This window comes from Carex rostrata, chromosome 9 (genome assembly GCF_964058835.1).
Source record: "Carex rostrata chromosome 9, lpCarRost1.2, whole genome shotgun sequence".
NCBI lineage: Eukaryota > Viridiplantae > Streptophyta > Magnoliopsida > Poales > Cyperaceae > Carex > Carex rostrata.
Window position 1 is genome coordinate 6,921,098 of NC_135926.1, and position 21,762 is coordinate 6,942,859.

General features: G+C 38.3%; 1 protein-coding gene across 1 annotated transcript; it reads right to left on the reverse strand.

Moving 5' to 3' along the window:
- Positions 1-1,129: 1,129 nt before the first annotated feature.
- On the reverse strand, positions 1,130-20,360 carry LOC144559987 (protein OPAQUE1-like). Its single transcript, XM_078309154.1, is given in 38 exon segments — positions 1,130-1,615; positions 2,495-2,577; positions 2,680-2,760; positions 2,853-2,909; positions 3,020-3,076; positions 3,377-3,476; positions 3,565-3,635; positions 4,009-4,149; positions 4,581-4,754; positions 4,844-4,969; positions 5,123-5,293; positions 5,502-5,588; positions 5,681-5,731; positions 5,837-5,945; positions 6,226-6,341; positions 6,538-6,768; positions 6,886-6,984; positions 7,082-7,201; positions 13,325-13,530; positions 13,938-14,115; positions 14,882-14,942; positions 15,034-15,143; positions 15,627-15,758; positions 15,898-16,071; positions 16,480-16,606; positions 16,707-16,744; positions 16,838-16,939; positions 17,031-17,088; positions 17,280-17,381; positions 17,472-17,618; positions 17,762-17,898; positions 17,994-18,143; positions 18,522-18,678; positions 18,775-18,833; positions 19,051-19,207; positions 19,293-19,438; positions 19,732-19,875; positions 20,098-20,360. Coding segments are annotated over 38 exon segments (4,515 nt in total). The 5' UTR covers positions 20,218-20,360; the 3' UTR covers positions 1,130-1,479.
- Positions 20,361-21,762: the final 1,402 nt, after the last annotated feature.

Genomic DNA, 21,762 nt, shown 5'->3' on the forward strand with positions numbered 1-21,762 from the left:
ATTTCAAACAGAAGGGTAAATTTGTCAGTTTGGTTTTTAAATTAATTAAATAAACAGTTAAACAAATGAAAAGGGTTTGAAGAAAGAAAGTTAAATTTATATGAGGATATTGAATATTATGATGTATTCATGGGCTTATTGGCTATTTTGAAAATTTGAATGGGCACACCGGAAATTTTTCCTTTCTTTTATTTCTTAATTTCAAAATAATTTGTACAATTTTCTGCATTCAAATTACGAATACCTTATCTCGTAAACCAAATTCGGACTGATTTTAGCCAGAAATTATGGCATTAGAGGACCAACAGTTAATTTATCTTTTTGAAGAAAATGAGGACAAGGTTATGGTAAACAAGATATGCTCTTATGAATGAAAGGATTGGGTTTTCAAGTAATAGATAGGGCTTATGAGTGGAGCTCCCAGACAGCGAGCAAAGAGTAGAGCGACAATGAGGTACATAGTTCAAAAACTATAATCGGATCGGATATCTTAGGTTGGTATAAGCATCTTTGGCTAAACTTCTATTGTAAATATTATCCAAGGTACTATACACAAATCACTTATATAGTTATATCTACTGTAATGTCTATATAGAGCCTAGTATGAAACCTATATGATCCTATAGCTATTAGATGTTAATAGTTCATCATTTTTATCTGCCTCCTCTGCGTTATGTTACATCTGTGAATATAAGGAAATTTTTTCTGCCTAGTCCGATTTGCTTTAAATGAATAACAACAATAATATTCTTGATTAAATGTTTCGCTTTTTATTCATCAAATATCTTTAAATTTGCTTAAGTTTAAAATTGGATGTTTCTAGACATACGTGTTCACATATAACACGTGAGATAAAAATATGAAATTTTATGTACAATCTTTATTTTGTTTTCATAGATCATAACCAAATGATTTGCCTAAAATTTTATTGTGCAATCATAAAACTTCAGTTTTTTTTTTTTTTGTTATGTTTATTGTTCGGTGATATGATTAAATGGTTGGTTTGGGTGTGAGTGTATAATTAGTCGATTTGCATAAAATTTTATGATTTTTTTTGTTTTTCTAATACTAATAAAGAGACCAAAATATGAACACACTAGAATAAATCTATTAGAAAATGCTTCTAGCAAGTCACTAAATTCTCCGCATAGACTTCCAACGAAGTTACATAAATAAATAAAAAAATGGAAATCGCAAACGTAATATGAAGTGAAGTTGTGCCAATATGTTCTGTACTGACAAGCTTAGCCAGCAGAAAAATTGTGGAATGAATTAATCCAATTGTAGAATTAAACCTATACACCTATCTTTTTTTCTTGACCTTCATCGAGGTAAGAAAAAAACTAAGAAAATTTGAGAAATATTCTATGTACGTATGAACAACATGGTGCAATCGAGAACCAGAGATCAAGTGTTATTGTCTATCTGTAGAACAATTTTGGGTTTTCACTGAATTAATTTTAATAATGCCCTTGGAACTTAAGCAGCTGGTGGATCAAGGTGTTGTATCAAGAATTGAGCAGCTTGGATCGGACGAAAGGAGGGTGGCGGCTCGATATTTGATGGATCTAGAACAGGTACGGACTTTGATATCTCCTCTGCTGAAAAGGGAATGCTGAAATAACAAATATTGTGTAAGATATTAGTTTTTTAGTACTACTGACCTATTACAAAGAAAAAACCATCCTATTTGTTGCCAAAATTTAAATGGCATGAGATGCTAAAAATAAACTGTTCCATTTAGCAAGGACAGATCACTCTTGCTAAGTACTAAAATTACATTAATGTTTTTATAAAACAAAGATACTTACAGTACATGCCTGTCTCATTTACCATAACAGTTTATTAACTTTACCAAATATGGAGCGCTACGTTGTATTGGAGGTTCAGCGCCTAGCGGCAGCAAGACCTAAGTTGGCCCTGAAGGACCCGCCCAAAAGCCAACCTGACCCAGCCTGATTTTTGAAAATTCAATTTGACCTGACCCAAACCTGAGCAACAGCATCCCAGATCGACTAGATCCGAACCGAATGGACCCAAAATCAAAACGGACCCACCCAGCACGGCACTTTGACCCAATTAATGTGACTTTTGAACTAGTCTGGCTCAAAAAAAAAAAATTCAACCGCCACTCAAAATCAATTTTATAATCATAATAACCCAAACCAACCAGTCTCCTACAAGATTGACCCAATAAGCAAACCCATGTGACCAGAATATCTGACCTGAGACCCAATACATCCTGAAATCTTAAATGACCAACCCATGATGAATTGTCCCCAAAAATGGATGACCTGTAACCAAAAAGACCCAACAGCCAGATTGCAAGCTCAAGCAGTGCCATTTTCAATTACTTTATGCCACAGTAACCAGCTGCGATTTCAATCTTTAGGTCCAACGTACAAGTTTTGTGTTTGGAATGGTTCTAGGTACTTCTAAAGATTAACAAAACTTAAATACGAAGGTCGCACAGTCTGCTCATAAATATACTTGCCTCAAGTCATCATCAAGTAAAAATGAGTTGGATAGAAGATTTTGGGATTCCTTGTTTACCATGTCCCTCATAGTGGCTACCACCTATTATTATTAATTATAATTAGACATTAGGCTTTTAGAACTTCAGGGATGTTAGTAGTGTATTGACAGAATTTCAAAATTAAAGAGTGAAAAAAGACGTGCCTCTGTTGAAACACTTTGTGCACCATACTTGTCATCCCAATACATTGTACATATTCTATATATCTGTCTAACGCTCAATGCCTGATAAAAAGAATGAAAATAGCAAATGACAATATAATTTCATACTTGATCTGATAAGGGAGTCACATATAAAAAGGGTTCAGTATACTGACTGAGCAAATTTCTTGTTTGATCTCTTCAAGAGTCTTTTTCCTCTTCTGAGGCAATATCTGTAATTAATTGACAAGGTACAACTAACATTTGTATTACATAAAAGAAAACACAAGAAGAAAAAAAATGAAATTGAAAAAAAAAATTATATATAGTAACTATAAATTACCAGAAATCCGACTGCTTGTCGAATGTAATTTAGCTCATCCCCAGCTGCGCCTGCATACTAAAATTTATAAAAGCTTAAATTTAAGAAACTTCCAAAGATCTCAGTGAATATAGACATTCCATCACTAATCCTAGGATAAGATAAATACTGTATGGACATACCTTTCAGAAGTTAAATATGTTTTAGACAGGCTTTCAGGTATACTTTTAATTTTTTTTTTAATCCTATTGGTTTAGAAATATACCCACACGGATGATATATTAATACTTGTAACTTCTGTTCTGTAAAGGTAAACTCCCCAGAGCATAAATGGTAGTCTTCTCAAAATGCCACAAGCCTAGAAAAATTCTATGATACCTCTTCTGTCGCATCAGCAATCCATTTCTCAAGAACCTGAAGCCCTGATTTGACATATTCGCCATTTGAAAATGTGCAGCATTCCCTTCTAAGCAACAGGCTGAATGGCAAAAATGTGATAAATTCTTACTTTCAAAGAGTATAACCATACTTGTTTGTTATTCTAATTTTTTTCGATGACTCCTAACCTGTTAAATAGCTGGATGTTGATGAATGAAAATACTTGTGTTATTAGCTTGCGCACGAAGAATGAAGGCACCTGATCAATAAGGTTTATTAGGAGCTGGCATAATCCGAAAGAAACCCAATAATCGGGTCGACCTGACCCAACCTAACACTAATATCTCTACGCAATCCGAACCCAGATGAACAAAATACCCAACAGAATCCAATCAGATTTGACCAAAAGTCAATTGACCTGAATATATGAGGTTGAAGCTCAAAATAACCTGAAAATTTAGCAACCCACCCTAAAACCAGAAAGAATTCAACAAACCTCCAATGTCTCTGTGAACCTAGAATGAAATTACTAGAGATTAAAAAATATGAACGAGGTTTTTTGTTTATTTGGTCAGGACATGATGTCGTAAGCTTTGTTAAAGGAAAACTAGACTAATAATAAAGAACCTCACATAATTGTTCCGCAGTCGCTCCATGAGAGAATCTAGAAAATTAATTATGTGATCCCAGTGAGAACTCAGAGGTTGTTTTTCAGCCCATTCGTTGGGTGGTCCTGTTCTCCTTCCACTCTTGGACCTAATAGCTTTTGGAGCCTTTCATATAAAAGAAAAAGAAAAAATAAATATTGTTTGAGAAGTGTACTCACCCATTTCACCATGACTTATTTTGATGAGTTCTAAAAAAGTTACCTCACATACAACAAAGCAAAGCATAAGTACACTGGAATTACATTAAAAAGTTAAAAATATTTGAGCAAATCTCAACATGGTAAATTTTTCAAAGCAACTTCTTTTTGTCTTTCTTTCATAAATTCCTGCATTTTCTTCATATGATAGGTTTGGCAGCATAGTTACATAAATTAAATAATTTGCTTGAGAACAGAAGCCTAATGTTTATTACACAACATAAAAGACAACCAAGTAAAAAAGTTAAAATAGATAAATGACGAAGATAACTAAAGTTAGAGAAACTTGGAGGCTAGAGCCCTATCTTATTTTCTAAAAAAACTAAAGTTAAACTATACCTGAATGCAAAGGCTTAAAAGGGGCGATATCTCTTTTTTTAAATTATCCCTGATTAATCCAAAAATCTTCTCCAAGCAGGCAGTTAGCTGTTGCTTGAACAACATAGCTGGATACCTTGCATCAATACAAGGTAAGTTCTCCTCTTTTCCACCTACCATAGGTGATTTCACCGACTACAATTACCCAAATAAAAAATGTTGAATTCAACTCAGCAATTTAAATATTATAAGTTCTAACAAAGAGAATTTATAAGGAAACCAACTGGTAGTGTTCTTCCAATAAGTATAGGGGGCCCTGAATTACTTGACCGAAGATTCCTTTGTAAGAGACACAAAAGTGCTGATGCATTGGCTAGCCAGTATGGTAATACATCTTTCTCACTCTCCACCTAAAAGATGATAAAAAATCACAAATGGAAGATTTCTAATATAATTTTAGGCTGCAAATAAAGATTGCGACAATTAATAGGCATTTTCACCATATTGTGTGGATGTGAGACCACAAAGGCCCAAAAAGAGAAACAAATTAAGTTAGTTAGAACCTTGAGAACAGAATTGATGGATGCTATTATAAAGTCGAAAATAGTTGTCCTTTCAGCCTCAAAAACACCCCAGTGGAGAAGGCATTTGTAAATGAGACAAGCTGCCATTGGTTTCCCTTCATTGAATCCCAACTCTTCTTTTATACACCTTTTAAGCAAATCTTGGTACTCCTATTAATTTCAGCATTTAGAGAAAACAATACATATAAAAACATCTAACTACAGGAAGCTTTTATATTATTTAGGCCCAAAATTAAGACAATTGACCATCAATCCCTCAGCACAACCACCCCCAAAATAAATAAGAGGGGATTCAGTACCAAATCCTGTATGGAGGCCTCCAACTTGTACAATAATCCACATTATAAATTTTGTATACCTCATGCCTCTCAGCAGCAATCTTTGATCTTCTCGAGTCCAACAAATTGTGTGGAACAGGTAGCAGTTTAAATGTTGGAGAACTTTCCTACAATCGAAATGAATGCATGCATTAGTAAGAGAAAAAGATACATTCTGTAAAGGATACAAAATTAAAAGCAATGCAATCAGAAGTCTTACAAAGATGGACTTCGGACTAAGATGGGATGATGGAGAGGCAACTCCATAGTTCTAATATTTACCAGAGAAAAGTAATAAAAATATTTGTTAAATTATGAATAATAGCAATGAACAAATAAAGAAAAGGAGAGAAAAGAGAACTGTATGCCAGATAACCTCAGCGAAAGGTCTAATAGCAACAGATAGGCCCCTCGGAGATAAGCTTAATGCTCTTTGCCTAAGAATCTGATTCTCCTCTTCCAAACTTGTGTGTTTCAATTCCAAACTGTTCAAATCAATAAGAAAGTAAAAAGGAGGAAACTAGAGTCAAAATAAGTTCTTTAATATAATAAATGCGAAACTGGCTCTTCGCCTTCTACTTTAGAAAAATAAAGGTAAAACTGCTTATGCTTAGATTATCAGGCTGCAAATCTGATATAAAACAGTTTGTAACTGCCACACTACCTGTGGTATGTTCATCGAGTCCAAGGTATAAACTATACTAATTGCAGAAATATGCATGCCTCAAAGTGAATATAAATATCCAAGAATTTAAAAGGTATTACTTCTCGAAATTTCGGCATATATGCAAGTATCTTGATTCCAGATCGTTTAACTTCTTCATGTTTTCATGGCTTGATTTCTGAGTCTTCAGAAGTTCATCCTCAATTTCTTTATTTTTCTTTGACCAAGACTCCACTTGACTCTGCAAGGATAGCAAAGAACATTAAATGTACTGTTGTAGTTTTTGTCCATATACCTTGTTGATCTGACAGTGCTTTGGTACTTGTTATATTTATCGCTTCCAAATTAAATTAAAAATTTCATTGTTTATTGTATACATAGTCAAGAAGGGAAAGCAACCCAAGAAAATGGACAAATTTTTATCATGCCTTGAGTAATAAATTCTCCTTTTTCATTTCTTCCATCTCAGAAAGGCTTTTCTGCAGTTCTTCCTGGTGCAATGTCTCTAATTGAGTCTTCAATGACGAGCTTTTACTCTTTTCATCAACAATTTCCTGTTTTGCTGCTTCCAACTCTCCTTTCAAGGCTTCCAATGCTTCTTGAAGCTTCAAGGCCTCAGCTGTCTTTGATTCTTCAGCTGCTACCTGCATTTCAGAGTGATTATGTTTCTATTCATTGTTTTCACTCTGCATTCCATTTTATATTACTTAATAGTTCAAATAACCAAATTAATTTATGAGATCCTGTAGAATACAAAGTACCCTCAGTCTCTTCTCCAAAGTTAACCGCAAAGTAAGATCTTCCATACTCTTTTCCAGTTTTCCTTTTGCCTCACGCAAAGCACCAGCTTCGTTTGCAGCCTTCATTAGAAATAATTAATTTAAAAAATATATCACCTGAATTGCTTCTTCAAAGATATTCTCAAATCAATAATTTTTGGAGATACCAAGTTCTAACCTTTTTAAGCTGAATGAGTTCTCTTTTAGCGAGCTTTTTTCTCCAATTACATTGAATTGATACCACAGATTTCTGGTATTGAATAAAATATCTGCTCGCAACCCACATCCTCCAGTGTGCCTGTAATAAGTTTTGTGAGACATTATAAATTGACAAAGAGGAAATGGTTCTAAAAATGAATTGTATAGATTCCTGTGTTCCTTTGGACCTATATAGGCGGTACATTTTGCATACACAACCCTACAACTTCTATAATATATTTCTTGCCTATATAACCCTACAACTCTCATAATACGATAAACATACATAATTCTCAACACTCCCCCTCAAGATGGGCAAAAGATATCCTTCAAGCCCATCTTGTCACAAAACCTATCTAGATCTATCGAGTTAAGTCCTTTGGTGAGGCAGTCAGCTACTTGATCTCTAGTAGCTACATGACTCAGCTCCAATAGTCCACCCTCTAGCTTTTTCTTTATGAAGAACCTATCGATCTCCACATGCTTGGTTCTGTCATGCTGCACAGGGTTGTTGGCAATGCTAATCGCGGACTTGCTATCGCACCACAATTTCATCTTAGCTCCGTTATCCACCTTGAGCTACTCCAACAACCTCTTCAGCCACACCATCTCAGCAACTGCCAATGCCATAGCCCTGTACTCGGCTTCTGCTGTCGATCTCGCAACAACTGGCTGCTTCTTGCTCTTCCAAGAGACCAAGTTGCCCCCTACAAACATGCAGTTGCCAGCTGTGGACCTCCTGTCATCAAGAGAACTAGCCCAATCCGAGTCACAATAGCCCTCAATGTTCATGTGCCCATTCTGCCTGAAAATCAAGCCCTTTCCTGGTGCACTCTTCAGGTATCTCAGAATGTGATACACTGCGTCCATATGGCCCTTTCTAGGGTCATGCATGTAGCGGCTCACCACGCTCACTGCAAATGAGATATCGGGACGAGTGTGGCTCAAATAGATCAATCTGCCTACCAGTCTCTGGTACCTCTCACGATCAACCTGTTCTCCTGCCTCTGCACTTATTTTGGCCTTCACATCGATTGGAGAAACCACAGGCTTGCACCCCAACATGCCTGTTTCAGTGAGCAAGTCTAGGACATACTTCCTTTGGGATAGAACAATTCTCTCTGCTCCACGAGCCACCTCAATTCCAAGGAAGTACCTAAGCAGTCCAGATCCTTCACCTCGAATTCCTTCCCCAATCTTGCCTTCAACTGTGCAATCTCCCCCTCGTCATCCCCGGTAATGATCATATCATCAACATACACAGCTAACATAGTAATGTGACCGCCATGTTGTCGAAAGAACACCGTGTGGTCTGCATTGATCTGCTGGTAGCCCATGCCTACCATAGCCTTCCTGAACCTATCAAACCAGGCCCGAGGGGACTGCTTCAACCCATACAGCGACTTCTTGAGCCCGCACACCTTACCCACTGTCTGGTTCGTGCCAAACCCTGATGGTATCTCCATATACACCTCCTCTAACAAGTCACCATGAAGAAACGCATTCTTCACGTCGAGTTGGTGTAACTTCCATCCTCCATTCGCTGCCATGGAAACCAGTGTCCTCACTGTGCTCATCTTTGCCACGGGTGCAAAGGTCTCATCATAGTCGATTCCATAGGTCTGACTATACCCCTTCGCTACCAACCGAGCCTTGTAGCGCTCAACCAGACCCTCAGGATTCTGTTTCACTGTAAAGACCCACTTGCATCCAACTGCCCTCTTGCCTGGTGGTAGTGACACGAGCTCCCAGGTTCTGTTCTTCGCAAGGGCCTCGAGCTCTTCTAGGATGGCTGCTTTCCACTTCGGATCTTCTTTAGCAACCTGCCAACACTTAGGGATAGAGACAATGTCTAATGATGCAATGAATGCTTCATGTACAGGTGATATGTGTGAGTAAGAGACAAACTGGGCAATGTCATGTGGGAAACCATACTGGTCAGGAGGAATGCCTGCATTCTCGCGAGGAGTCCTCCTTACCGATAAGGGAGTGGGAGGAGTAGAGTGAGGAATCATATCACCTGTGTATTCTGGGTCTGAGGTGGATGGTGAAGGTGTCTCAAGAGTCGGAGCGGGCAGGGACAAGGGACTTGGCACAATAGTAGGCACTGTAGGCATGGTTCCCTCATTCTGCTTCTTTCTCCTCACATACACTTCATCATATCTCGACTCCCCCTGAGCCTGAGTTCCACCACCCTCGGACTCAATCCTCTCAACTTCTGGCTCAACTCTAGCCGAAGTCTCCTTTTCCGGCTCAACTCTAGCCGAAATCTCCTTTTCCGGCTCAATCACAGCCTCGTCGAGTATGGGGCAACCCATACCACCCACACTCATCATCCTCCTCTCACCATCACCACTACTCTCCTCCTCTCGCCTCATACCTCCTGTATCGAGCGAGCTTTCAAATGGTGATGTTGCTTCTGAGGAGTAGTATGGTTCAAGCTCGTGAAAAGTAACATCCATACTCACAAACATTCGCCTCTCAACTGGACTCCAGCACGCATACCCCTTTTGAGTGGCTGAGTATCCCACAAAGATACACCTCACGGCCATTGGATCAAGTTTTCCCACATTGGACCTGTTGTCATGTACAAAGCACACACACCCAAAAGTTTTGAGAGGAATAATATCTCCATTCTTACCTGTCAGCATCTCAATTGGAGACTTCCAATCCAATACCCGTGAGGGCATCCTATTGATCAAATAGGCTGCTGTCAGAACTGCTTGCCCCCACAAGTGTTTTGGGACTTTCATCGAAATCATCATACTCCGAGTTACCTCAAGGAGATGCCTGTTCTTCCGTTCCGCTACCCCATTCTGCTCTGGTGTGTATGGACACGTGGTCTGATGCTGTATCCCCTGAGATGACAAGTATTCCCCAAACGCCTTATTGGTGTACTCTGTCCCATTGTCAGACCTCAATACCTTCACAACTGCACCGTATTGAGTCTGAACCATCTTGTGAAAATCTTTAAAGCAAGCAAGCACGTCACTCTTATTTTTCATCAAGTAAAGTCAAGACACACGAGAAAAACAATCAATAAAAGACAAAGTATTTAAATCCATTCAAAGTAGTTGTAGGACAGGGTCCCCATACATCCGAATGAATCAAATCAAAATTACAAGGCTTCCTACTCCCAGAGCTAACATAAGAGCTTCTGGTGTGCTTGCCCAACTCACACGCATCACACACCAATTTTTCTTTATTCGCCTTTTCAAATAAAGACTGATACATCCTACTCAAAACTGGAAATGAAGAGTGACCCAATCGCCTATGATGGAGCATCAGTAGGTCTTCCACACTTCTCTCAACAATGGATGAGAGGGCCGAGCTCATACCCTCTTTATTCATGTACCACAGTCCTCTATGCATTGTGCCAGTCCCAATCTCCTTGCCTGTCCCCTTCTCTCGGAAGATCACCTTGGGATTATCAAACAAAACAACACAGTTTAGTTGTGAGATAATGGCACTTATAGATAGGAGATTCACAGGAAAAGCAGGAGCATGCAAAACATTAGACAAAGTCAAAGTTTTGGTACATTTCACTGTACCCTTACCAACCACCGGCTGGGCCGTACCATCGGCTGTCCGGATGCTCTCTGGTACCGCTAAGTGAGTATAGGAAGAGAACTCCTTAGCAGCACCAGTCACATGGCGAGATGCACCGGAATCGACTATCCAATCTGGTGATCTAGAGATGGATCTAGAGGAAAGAGCAAGTATATCACTAGTACCTGCAGTCAAGTAAGCAACAGAGGCAAAATTACCCCTGACATCAGAAGAGGAGGAGGTGGATGCATCATCGCACACACTCTTCCCATCACCTGTCGGTCTCTGCCTGTTCTTGAGCCCCTGAGAATAGGCCTCCACGAGTGCCTGATCCTCCTCTGACAAGCCCACACCAGCTTCTTCTTCCCCCTCAGCAACCATCAGATATGCCCGGTTGCCTCTTCCACCTCTTCGGCCTCCACGTCCGCGACCACGACTCCCAGACTGCCCCCTTCCACCTGTGTCTCTCTCCTTTGGTGGCTTAGGGCAAGCCTGCTTCAGGTGACCTACCTCACCACAGTTGTAGCACTGTCGAGTCTCACCTCTGTACCCAGTGTTACCTGGGTTGGAGATCGCTAGTGCTGACCTCACTCCTGGAGATCCCCCTGTCCCAGCCTGTAATCCCATACGGCTCTCCTCCTGTATCATTGCCGAGATCGCCTCATCCAGTGAGGGGATCTTCGACATGGCTAGCAACATAGCGCTCCTCTGCTCGAATGCTGAGTCCAAATGCCTCAGAAAGTGCATAGTTCTCCTCTGAACATCTCTCACACCCTTCTTGCAATTTGGATCCACACAGCACTCAACAGGAGAGAAGTGGTCGTAATCTGCCCATAGTCGCTCCAGATCTGCGGCATACTCTCCAATCGACCTACCTCTCTGTGCTACCTCCTCGATCTCTCTCTCTATCTGAAACACCCTCATGTTGTTGTCAATCCCCGCATAGATCCGCATCAGCTTCCCCCAAACATCACTCACGTCCTCTATTGCATCAACCGTCTTGGCAATAGAGGCATTCATCGAGTTTAGGAGCCAAGTGTGCAGCATACTATTGGTAGACCTCCACACACTGTACTCAGCCGAATCCTTTGCTGGTACTTCCATCTCACCCGTGATATACCCATCCACGTTCTTCCCTACCAGAGCTCTCTTAACCCGACGCGACCAGCTCAAATACGAGGCTGGCCCATCCAGTTTTATGTCCACAGACTGAAGCTCCAACTTCTGCGACTTCGGCTTGCTTTCCACAGGAGTTTTGGCTCGCGGCTAACGCTCGCACCATGATAGCAAGCTCATCAGGAGTCAGCTTCGCGCAAGCCTTCGCGAACGGGTTCTCGATCTCCCCTTCTGACATTGATCCGACTTAGATCTACGCCTCATGTATTGTTCTAAGTCTGAACCACCTCTACAAAATCGAGTTCTTGACTCTTCTTGACCCGATTTAGATCCACATCCACATCATCTCCCCCTTTCTTTCTTTTCCTCTTGTCCCGATCTTGATTTAGCGCATCAAGACTCGAGCTTAAACCCAATCAAACCCAACCAAGAACCCGCTTCTCGGGTACCGTGGATTTAGGCCTCCCACGCCGGCCAAATCAACACTCGGAACCTACCTTTGGTGGCTGGCCGGCCCTAGAAGTGGTGGCACGGCCTAGAAAAGAGGAAAAAACAGCCAAAGCGAAGAGAAAGAAAAGATGGCTGGTGGTCAAGGCGGAGCTAGGCGGAGCTACAGTGCTGCTCGGCCAAGAGAAAGGGAAGGCGGAGCAGAGAGAGAGAGGAGCAGCGGATCTAGAGCTGGACGGCGGATCTAGGTCAGAGAAGCCTAGATCATGGCAGTGGCGGTAGAACTAGGGCGGGGCGGAGCTCGGCGGCCGGACGGAGCTCAGGCCGTGACCAGGAGGGTCAGGCGACCTGAACTGAGAGAGGCGGAGCTCAGGCAGTCAGGCGGAGCTGGGCGGAGGTGGCTCTGCCTTGAATCTGTGAAATCGCGGTTACTGTAGCGCTACAGTAGCGATTTTAGGGTTTCGTTTTTTTCAGCTCTGATACCAAATTGACAAAGAGGAAATAGTTCTAAAAATGAATTGTATAGATTCCTGTGTTCCTTTGGGCCTATATAGACGGTATATTTTGCATACACAATCCTACAACTTCTATAATACCTTTCTTGCCTATATAACCCTACAACTCTCATAATACGATAAACATACATAATTCTCAACATTATATAGCTTAATAGAATATCACTTCTCTTTTTTCTGGATTATATTTATTGTTCTAAAAGGCTTTTATGTCATTTTTGGGGATCTTACTTATTGTTCTAAGAATCTTTTAACTACAGATATAAAATTGCACTGACATTTGTCTGATTCTATTGCTTCTTTAGTTTGTAATAAGTAAGCATACACTTGTCCTTTTATTATTATTTCTTCTCTTTCACCGCACCAAGAACCAACACCAAAATTGTGGATGGTCAAAGAGATCTCAACATATTGAACAATCATTATTCAGTAAAAGGTCCTTGTTGATGATCAAAATGATAGCTAACACATTATTTTCAATTTGTTAATTTGTTACGTTCGATTTGATTTCCATTTATGGTGCTCCAGGCCTGTTGACGTGAACACACACATCACGTTCCCTTTGTTGATTTGTTTATATAAGAGAAAAGGTGGACCTGGATGAGAGCAGCTGCTTTCTTTTGCTTAACTTGCATCAGTCTGCAGTTACTTGAGTAACTTCTTATCATAGATTGAATAATACGCGCTGCAGAGTATAGACTTGAATATTTTTTCTGACATATCCACCTCCTTGCAAACTTCTCTACAAAAATAGCTGCTTTTGCTTGCCTTTTCATCATATAATCATTTCTAGCCAAGCAACCTGACATTACAGCCAAAAGACTCTCTATCACTTGCTTTCCCAAAGAATACTAGGGGAGACTTTGTTCAGTAATTTCAGCTATAGTTAAGTTTTCAGAATTTATTCAACATACTTGAGGATATTGTTATTGTATTTATTGAAGCTGGTTTTAAGTTATGGGCCTTATTTTTAGAAAAAAAAAAAAATGGATGACCAATTGATTTTGTATTCAGCTCTAGTTAATAGATGATTTAGGTTAATTGCATTATGAACAGACCAAACTTTTGGAATGCTTCCAATGAATTGAGGTTGCAGATCACATTCCTGCATGACTTGTTGACAGTATTAGAAACATTTGGAAGGTTTCTTTTGTTTAAGATGAGAGTTTGAAACTGCCTATTTTGATTCAGTACAGTATTGAATTTTACCTCGGCAAAATGCTTGAATATTAACAGCAGATTTTCTCGTCAAAAGAAAATACTTGTGAGCAATGAAGGTTCGCACATGACCCTGAATAATCTTTGCTGCATTATCTAAAACCTCTGCTCGCCTAGCATCTAAAATTGCAATCTGTCCAGCTCTAAGAAACACCTTTGTCCTTCCAAGCTGAATAAAATAACAATAAGAATAATAATGAAATATTACAATTATTTGTTGAAGTACCATGTAATGGTTGCCGTTTAATCGAAATGAGATTAGTTCATTAAAGAATTAAAGCTAAAATAATTGAAGTTCAGCAGTTCAGATACAAACTTTGCCTCCTTCAGGGGTACTAAGGCAAAGAAAAGAAGGTAGCATTCTTCAGCTGTAAAGGACAAGTACTATGTCTTCTCTTGTTTCCAATTATTTAATTTCATTAGAAAGAAGTTCCATTTTGACCAGCCAATCTTAGGAAGAAATTAGAGGTTGGCTATTCTACTTCCATAAGCATATGTGGGCATATGTTTATAACTCATTTTTGCGTTTCCAATGTCCAAATGGTCGATCTGAACCATTAGATGTGATCTCTATATTGAAATGTGCTTGGAGACCAAATTTTACATTTTTATGAATTTTTTTACTATTTATTAAGCCACTTTGAAAATCGCTAATCCAACGGTGGCTTAACAAAACAGTAAAATCAGAAGCCACCGTTGGATCAGCGATTTTGAAAGTGGCTTAATAAATAGTAAAAAAATTCAGAAAAATGTAAAATTTGGTCTTCAAGCACATTTCAATATAGATATCACATCTAACTGTTCAGATCGACCATTTGAATATTGGAAATGCAAAAATGAATTATAAGCATATGTCCACATATGCTTATAGAAGTAGAATAGCCAACCTCAAGAAATTATGTTGACAAAAGATAAGTAATGAAAAAGGGACATACTTGGAAGTTCTCCAGCTTTAGTTTCTTTATAATTCTCTCTGTCAGGGTCTTTTCGCCAAACCTGATCAAGAAAAGATCCATAAAAATATAATTAACAAATTCTGTATTCAGATTAAAAGTGCATCAAATGAAGCAATACAAGAAATTGGCACCTTTCGTATATAATCTCTTGAGCCAGAATTCCAAACCGATCAACAAACTCAGAGTAAGTTCTTCGGGTTGGATAACCTGCAAGACTTATTCTTATAGCTTCAAGCACCCCCTGAAATAAATAAAGCAAACATATAACAATTTTCAAACTACTAGCTGGATGTGCATACTCCGAGAAGCAGCATGAGTGAAAGAGTCAGAAATACTTTTAGTAGGGTAATTCTAGGTACGTCCATATAATATCTTAATATTTAGACTACAAATGTCAAATTTTGAGATGTCCTCTCTATCATTTAAATAGGTCATGTATCATTTGGCGCAATTCTGGGTGTTGTTTAGTCATCCATCAAACCATTTAAAAATTAAATGGTTTTGGAATTTCTAAATACGGTTGAAGTTTTCAAATTATGTGATGGATAACAAAATGGCATTTATCCATAGCCTATCTAAATAATAGAGGAAACATTTCGAAAATTTTCTTTTATTTGGATGATATTGACAAAGATATCGATCAGTGAATATACTAGTGGAATGTACACTAGAGCTGCCTGTTTTGGTATAATACACAAGGCATTGGAGCTAAATTTAAACTAACCCCACAGCGCAGTTGATGTAGCACACTCTGATTCTCAAACTTCTGAGGGCAATTTAGAGAGCTTGGTTTTATACACCGAATATAATGAGGCTCTGTTGAATTTAGTGTTTCCATGAGTGCTTGGAGTTGTTGCTGATAGAAAAGAAATACTTAGTGCTATCACAATGGAGAGAGAGAGAGCAACTAGGCAGCCTCTGCCATAGTTTCAAAGAGAGAGAGAGAGAGAGAGAGAGCAAACAACAAGAAGTTCAATTTGAAAATTTCCATGCACCTTGAATCTTGAAGCAACAGAAGAGAACTTGTATGAAGATCTTGAAGGCTCCTCCTTTTGCAAACCAAAGAGTCCAGAGATGAAGGGACATTTCGAAGAAGACAGAAGAGCCTGGTATTCCAAAACTATATAGTCCCGATTTTTTTCCAGAAATAACTCCGTTCGATAGGTCACCTACGATGATGAAGTCAGACATGCTATCTTCTCTCTATCTCATCATGTTATAATAATTTAAGGTCCATTAAAATTTACAACAATAATCCTGTGAATATGCAAATTTGCAAGGAACATCCTTATTCTTGCAAATAGCACCCATGTTTTCTTTTGAGAAATTTGCATATAGCACCACAATGATTTTATTAAGATAATGACAAAGAAAATCCATTATTGTTTGATAATTTTTCCCCTGATTCTAGTAAGGAGTTTTTCCCACAACTGCAATTAAAATAAAAGTAAGAGCATTCTAATGTCAGTTTACAAGCACACAAAAGTGTACTGGTGAGTGGTTTAATTAGTGAATATAGTAAACCTAGGCGTAAATCTACAGCTTTCCTAATTTCAAGAGAGAGAGAGATCACATGCCTTTCCTGCATAATGAGACAAAGTAAAATCAGCTTGTGAAAACTTGTTCTTTTGAAGCCTCTTATGGGACTTGAAATTCTGAAAAAGCTTGGTGGTGAATGTCCCATGTGTCGATTTTGGAAGCATACTGCATTTCAAAACTAGAAACAAATGATATCAAAAAGACAAAAAAATACTGAAGAGTTTTGACTAGAAGGAAATCTCAGCAAAGTTGAAATTATTCTTACCATGCTTCATCAAGGAGTGAGATTATTCCGATTGGTTTCTGCAAAATAAAAATAATATATTTTCTTTAATATCTAGAGGTATATGATTAGTGACAAGTAAAATAAAATTCACAAAAAAAATCTGTTCAGACCTTTTCAATCAAATCCAAGACGTCTTGGTTGTCAACGAAATCAATGTAGCTCCAGTTGATCTCCTCTCTTCTGTATTCTTCCTGCTCCATCTTAAATACATGCTGCACTTAAAAAAAAAAAGGTAAATGAACAAGTACAAAAAATTACTTCTAGCAATACAATAAATAATGATTAGTTAATAAGTGCTTGCACCTCATTAAAATGTTGCTGCAGTTTCTCATTTGCAAAATTAATGCAGAATTGCTCGAAGCTAAAAGAACGATTATAAAGGCATGTCGGAAAATATAGTTAGATGAATACATCAATAAAAATTCAGCACCGATAATCGTAATAAAAGCAGCAATCAAAGCAAATTCCTCAAGTCACTCAAATACTATTATCCAACAAGTCTCTATTTAAAGAAGTGTATGAAAGGGCAAATGCAAAATTACAGAAGATTACCTATTATTTTTGAAACACTCGAAACCATATATATCCAAGACCCCGATCTGAAATCTGGAGTCTGGGTCTTGCCCAATTGACTTATTAATATTCTCAACAAGCCTGAAAATAAGAATGTATAATAAAATAAATCATAGCAATACCTCATTTCTAAATTGGACAAGCAAAGATGGCCTAAAGGAGGTTACTTACCAATCAAATAATCGGGCATAAACAGTCTTGGCTAAAGCATCACGACCGGCTGATGCAGCAGAACAGTCAAGAGCTTTCATTATACTCCCTTCGCGGGTTTGTATTGTGCGTGTGGATAAGGTAGTGAATAGAAGGTTCGCATCAACCCTGTCAAATCAACAAATTTACAGTCATTCAAACTGTAATTTTGTTAGCCCCTTATAGTAATATTAGACGAAGTCCCAAAAAAAAAAAAAAATTATTCACAAGGTATGTACAAATTTATTATGATACAAATAAAAAGAACTAACATAAAGAGATCAGCGGCCATTCGGAGGTGAAAATTGGCCTTTTCATCTTTGATTATTGATGAATCATGCTCTTCTCCAGGAGAAAATTCAATGTTCCCTAGGTGCAGTATAGCAGCTAAGGTCCGAAATATTGCTTCCTGCCATTTAGAGAGAGAGAGAGAGAAGAATCCTTAAGACCAAGTTAGCATAGATATAGCATTGCAAATAAAAAGAACATGATGGATGCATATACCTGATCAATTAGAGTTATACCAACAATATCCATTGCACGCCTTGTTTTTTGATAAGCCTCTGAGCTGCTAATGCCTTGCAGCTCATAGGTCTTGCTTTGATTCAAATAATGGAAGTTTCTTGGATTATCAAGCTTGTATTTCTCAGCATCCTGACTTGAATTAATACAAATATCGAGCTTTATTTTTTTTGCATGTATGTCAAAATGTTAAAAGCCAATAAGTTTAGGTAACAGTTATGACTAGAGCCAGCAAAATCCAACCCAACATGATCTTTGGCCCAAGGCTAACAGTTACCTGAACCTAGCAATGAATGAAACCTGAAACTCCCTGAACCCAAGTTGACCAGAAACTGACTTCAACCAATCCAAACGCTACCTGACATCACTATCTTTCACCTCTAGTAAGGTGACAGACAAACTCAGTTTAGTAGTTATGCATGTAGGAGCTGCTAGTGCTATGTCTTCTGACCAGAAAGATCTAACTGAAATAAAGGGAAAGAAAGCACGACCAGATATAAACAACTTAACCTTTCCAGATGCACAGAGTTGATAAAAGCAGTGGTAGTTCCTCTCAGGGTCCATTATCTGCACAACTCTAGACCTCTCCAAAAGGTAAGTCCTAATTGCTGCACCCGATATCCTACCAGTTCTATCAAATTGGATCTCCACAAATTTCCCAAATCGACTGCAAATCAACGAACTCACGCGTAAGAATTTTATATTGAAATTCTTCTATGACCTCAAGAAAAAGTTTAAATAAATTTTCTTGACAGAAAGAAACCTTGAATTATCATTTCTAACTGTCCTGGCATTTCCAAACGCTTCGAGCAGCGGGTTTGACTACATAAATATTCATGAAAAGGAAATTCATAAAATTAATTGCAGTTTTCTTTTGAGAAACAGTAGTTATGCTTACAATGAAGTTCTATACGATTAGTACAGCTAACGAAAATCACAAAACCAATGTAAATTTGACAACAAGTCCAAATAATGCTATTGCTTTTGGTCAATACTATGAGTTATGACACTTGTTAAGGTGAAGAAAGAAGATACACACTTCTAGAACTTGTTGTTCCACCGAGCGAAAATCACCAGTGACACGTCCTCCAACAAAAGTAAGGTATTGCATAATGAGCTTTGTCGTTTCAGTTTTCCCTGCGCCGCTCTCCCCACTAACCAATACTGACTGATTTCTTCTATCATGCATCATTGCCCTTCAAAAGGGTATATAGATATAAATACAAAGTAAAGTTTAGGAGATACAAAAGTGCCAAAATTCAAGTGGAAATCATTACTTGCCTGTATGATGCATCAGCAATGGCAAATACATGAGGGCTCAGCTCACCTAGTTGCACACCCTTATATTGCTCCATCATGTGCACATTATAGAGGTGGGGAAGCCTGGTAAATGGATTTACCGCAATCAAGATGCTCCCTGTATATGTCTGCGCAATGGCAGCTTATTACTGAAAAAATACTGTAAGAGCAAAGATATATATAGAACCCAATATTGTGTGGAGCCTCATCTCACCCGAAGGCAATAATCGATTCTTTCCCGATCGTTAATGAAACAGGTAGCCGTTCATTAATTAAATTCTCATGAATTTGTCAGAAATTATGGAAATTGATGCAGAGTGTGGATATCGGACAACTGCACCTGGTTGAGTTCTCAGAACGGGGTAGCTTTTCAACCTCTACATAGTAATTGGAGCAAAAATATTGGTAACATAAAACTCACATAGATCTCATTGAGAGAATATCTTTGTGCAAGATTAAAAAGAACACCCGGCTCATTAAGATAAGCCAATTTGGTCATGTCATCCACCCCTCCATGATCCGCATCTCCATCTCTGGGCAATAGTTTCTCATTTGTTGTAGTAATCTTTGACAAAATAAAAAATAAAAAAAATAGAACGATCAATTTACAATTTATACTCAAATTACAATTTATACTCAAATTACGGAAAACTGATTGCATTTATCAAATTGATCCTTATTTCAAATGAAAATTTTTAAATTTTAAATCCCATTAACGCAACCCCCTACCCCTATCTCTCATCCTAATAAAAAAAAATAGTGAAAAAACAAGTAAACAAAGCAATACCTTTCTGCCATATGTTGTAAGCACCGAAATGGATTTCCTACTGCTTTCGATGACCTCAGCCTCAACCCAGGCATGATCTTTATCTTCTACCCACACCGCGGTCCCCTTACGATACCCCATTCTTTCAATTTGCGTAGGTGTTATTTTTTCCTTTACATGAAAAGAGAAAATGATGGAGAGAGAGAGAAATGATTATACAAATGGCAAGAGAAAGAGACGGGTCTGGGCTGAGGGAGGAGGGGGCTGGAGTCCGTGGGTGGCGATGGTACGGGCAAGTGGCAAAACGAAGTGAATCGAGCGAATCATGCCGTTTCGATTTCCCGGGCTTTATTTCTGGAATTGAACCATTGTTTTACAACTAAATTACGTTATTACCATTTTGATGTCGTCCGTTTCATTGCTGGTCCGTATCTGCTGTTATTCCCTCCTTGAAAAGTAGGGGTCTGCTATCTAATATACTCCGTCCGATTGAAACGAACGGACTAGATTGATCTATACCTTCCGAGGTAATTGGATCCTAGCTGTAGGATGAAAACAGTACGGCCAAAAAAGACTGTATTATTCTTGCTATTCCATCCAACTGTACAGCTAAAACAAATCCCCGCTGCGAAAATCGGATCATCTGTGGCGGCTACGGTACTTCAAATAATGAGATTTAATTGCTTGCATTGTTTCATGATTTCTTCCTACAAGGCTACAACAGGGCTAAAGTCTCAGGCACAAATCGCATGGTGTGGTCCGTCTCTGTTGCCACAGAAATTTGGACATTCAATGTTGCAACTAAAATGTTATTTTTAGTTTTGTTTTTCGTCTGATAATTTTAGGATGGAAAACCTGTAAATTGATATACTAGCAGGATGTCCACCCACCTGTACAGCAGATCTAATTGGCATTTTAGAGTAGGGTTGGCAAAAAAATTCATAGTCCGTGATTCAGACTCGATTTTGATTCTAGTTAATTCGATTTGAAATTAATTTGAATTGAAACGAACTAATCAGGTTTGGTTCGAAATTAATTCAAACCAAATTCAAACTAGGTCTGGTTCGATCAAAATGGGTTCGCGAACTTTTATGGTTCGAATCTCATAATAACATCGGTCGTTCATTTACCTAATGAAATTAGTTACCAAGATAGAGAGTCATAATTTAACCTAGCCAACACTCTCTGGCTCTCAAAACACTCAGTTCTTGTACAATTACTTGTTTTACTGCATATTTTAGTTCTTGTACTTAATCTTCTTTTTACGATTATTTGTTGTGATGAAAAAATACATTAACTCTCACAATTGCCACTACGGTACTTAATCCTCTTGTACGATTACTTGTATTTAAGTTAATGTAGTAGCTATCAGTCTTGCACTTGTCTATGCTCAGTTGGCAGGATTATAGCAGCTAACAACTAATAAACTAGCTCATAATTCATTAGTGTGAATTCGTGAAAGGTAAAAGAAAGTTGTGTGAATTGTCCCGCAAGAAGAAATTAATGTATAAACTACCAGTATAACTAGGGCTTCTAAAAAAAATTAGTTCGTAATTCGATTCGACTTCGGTTTGAAAAATATGTAGTTTGCAATTAATTTGATTCAAAATTAGTTCGATTCGAAACAAATCAAACCCAGTTCAGTTCGAATCTTGTTCGAATCAAACTCAAACTAGGGTAGGTTTG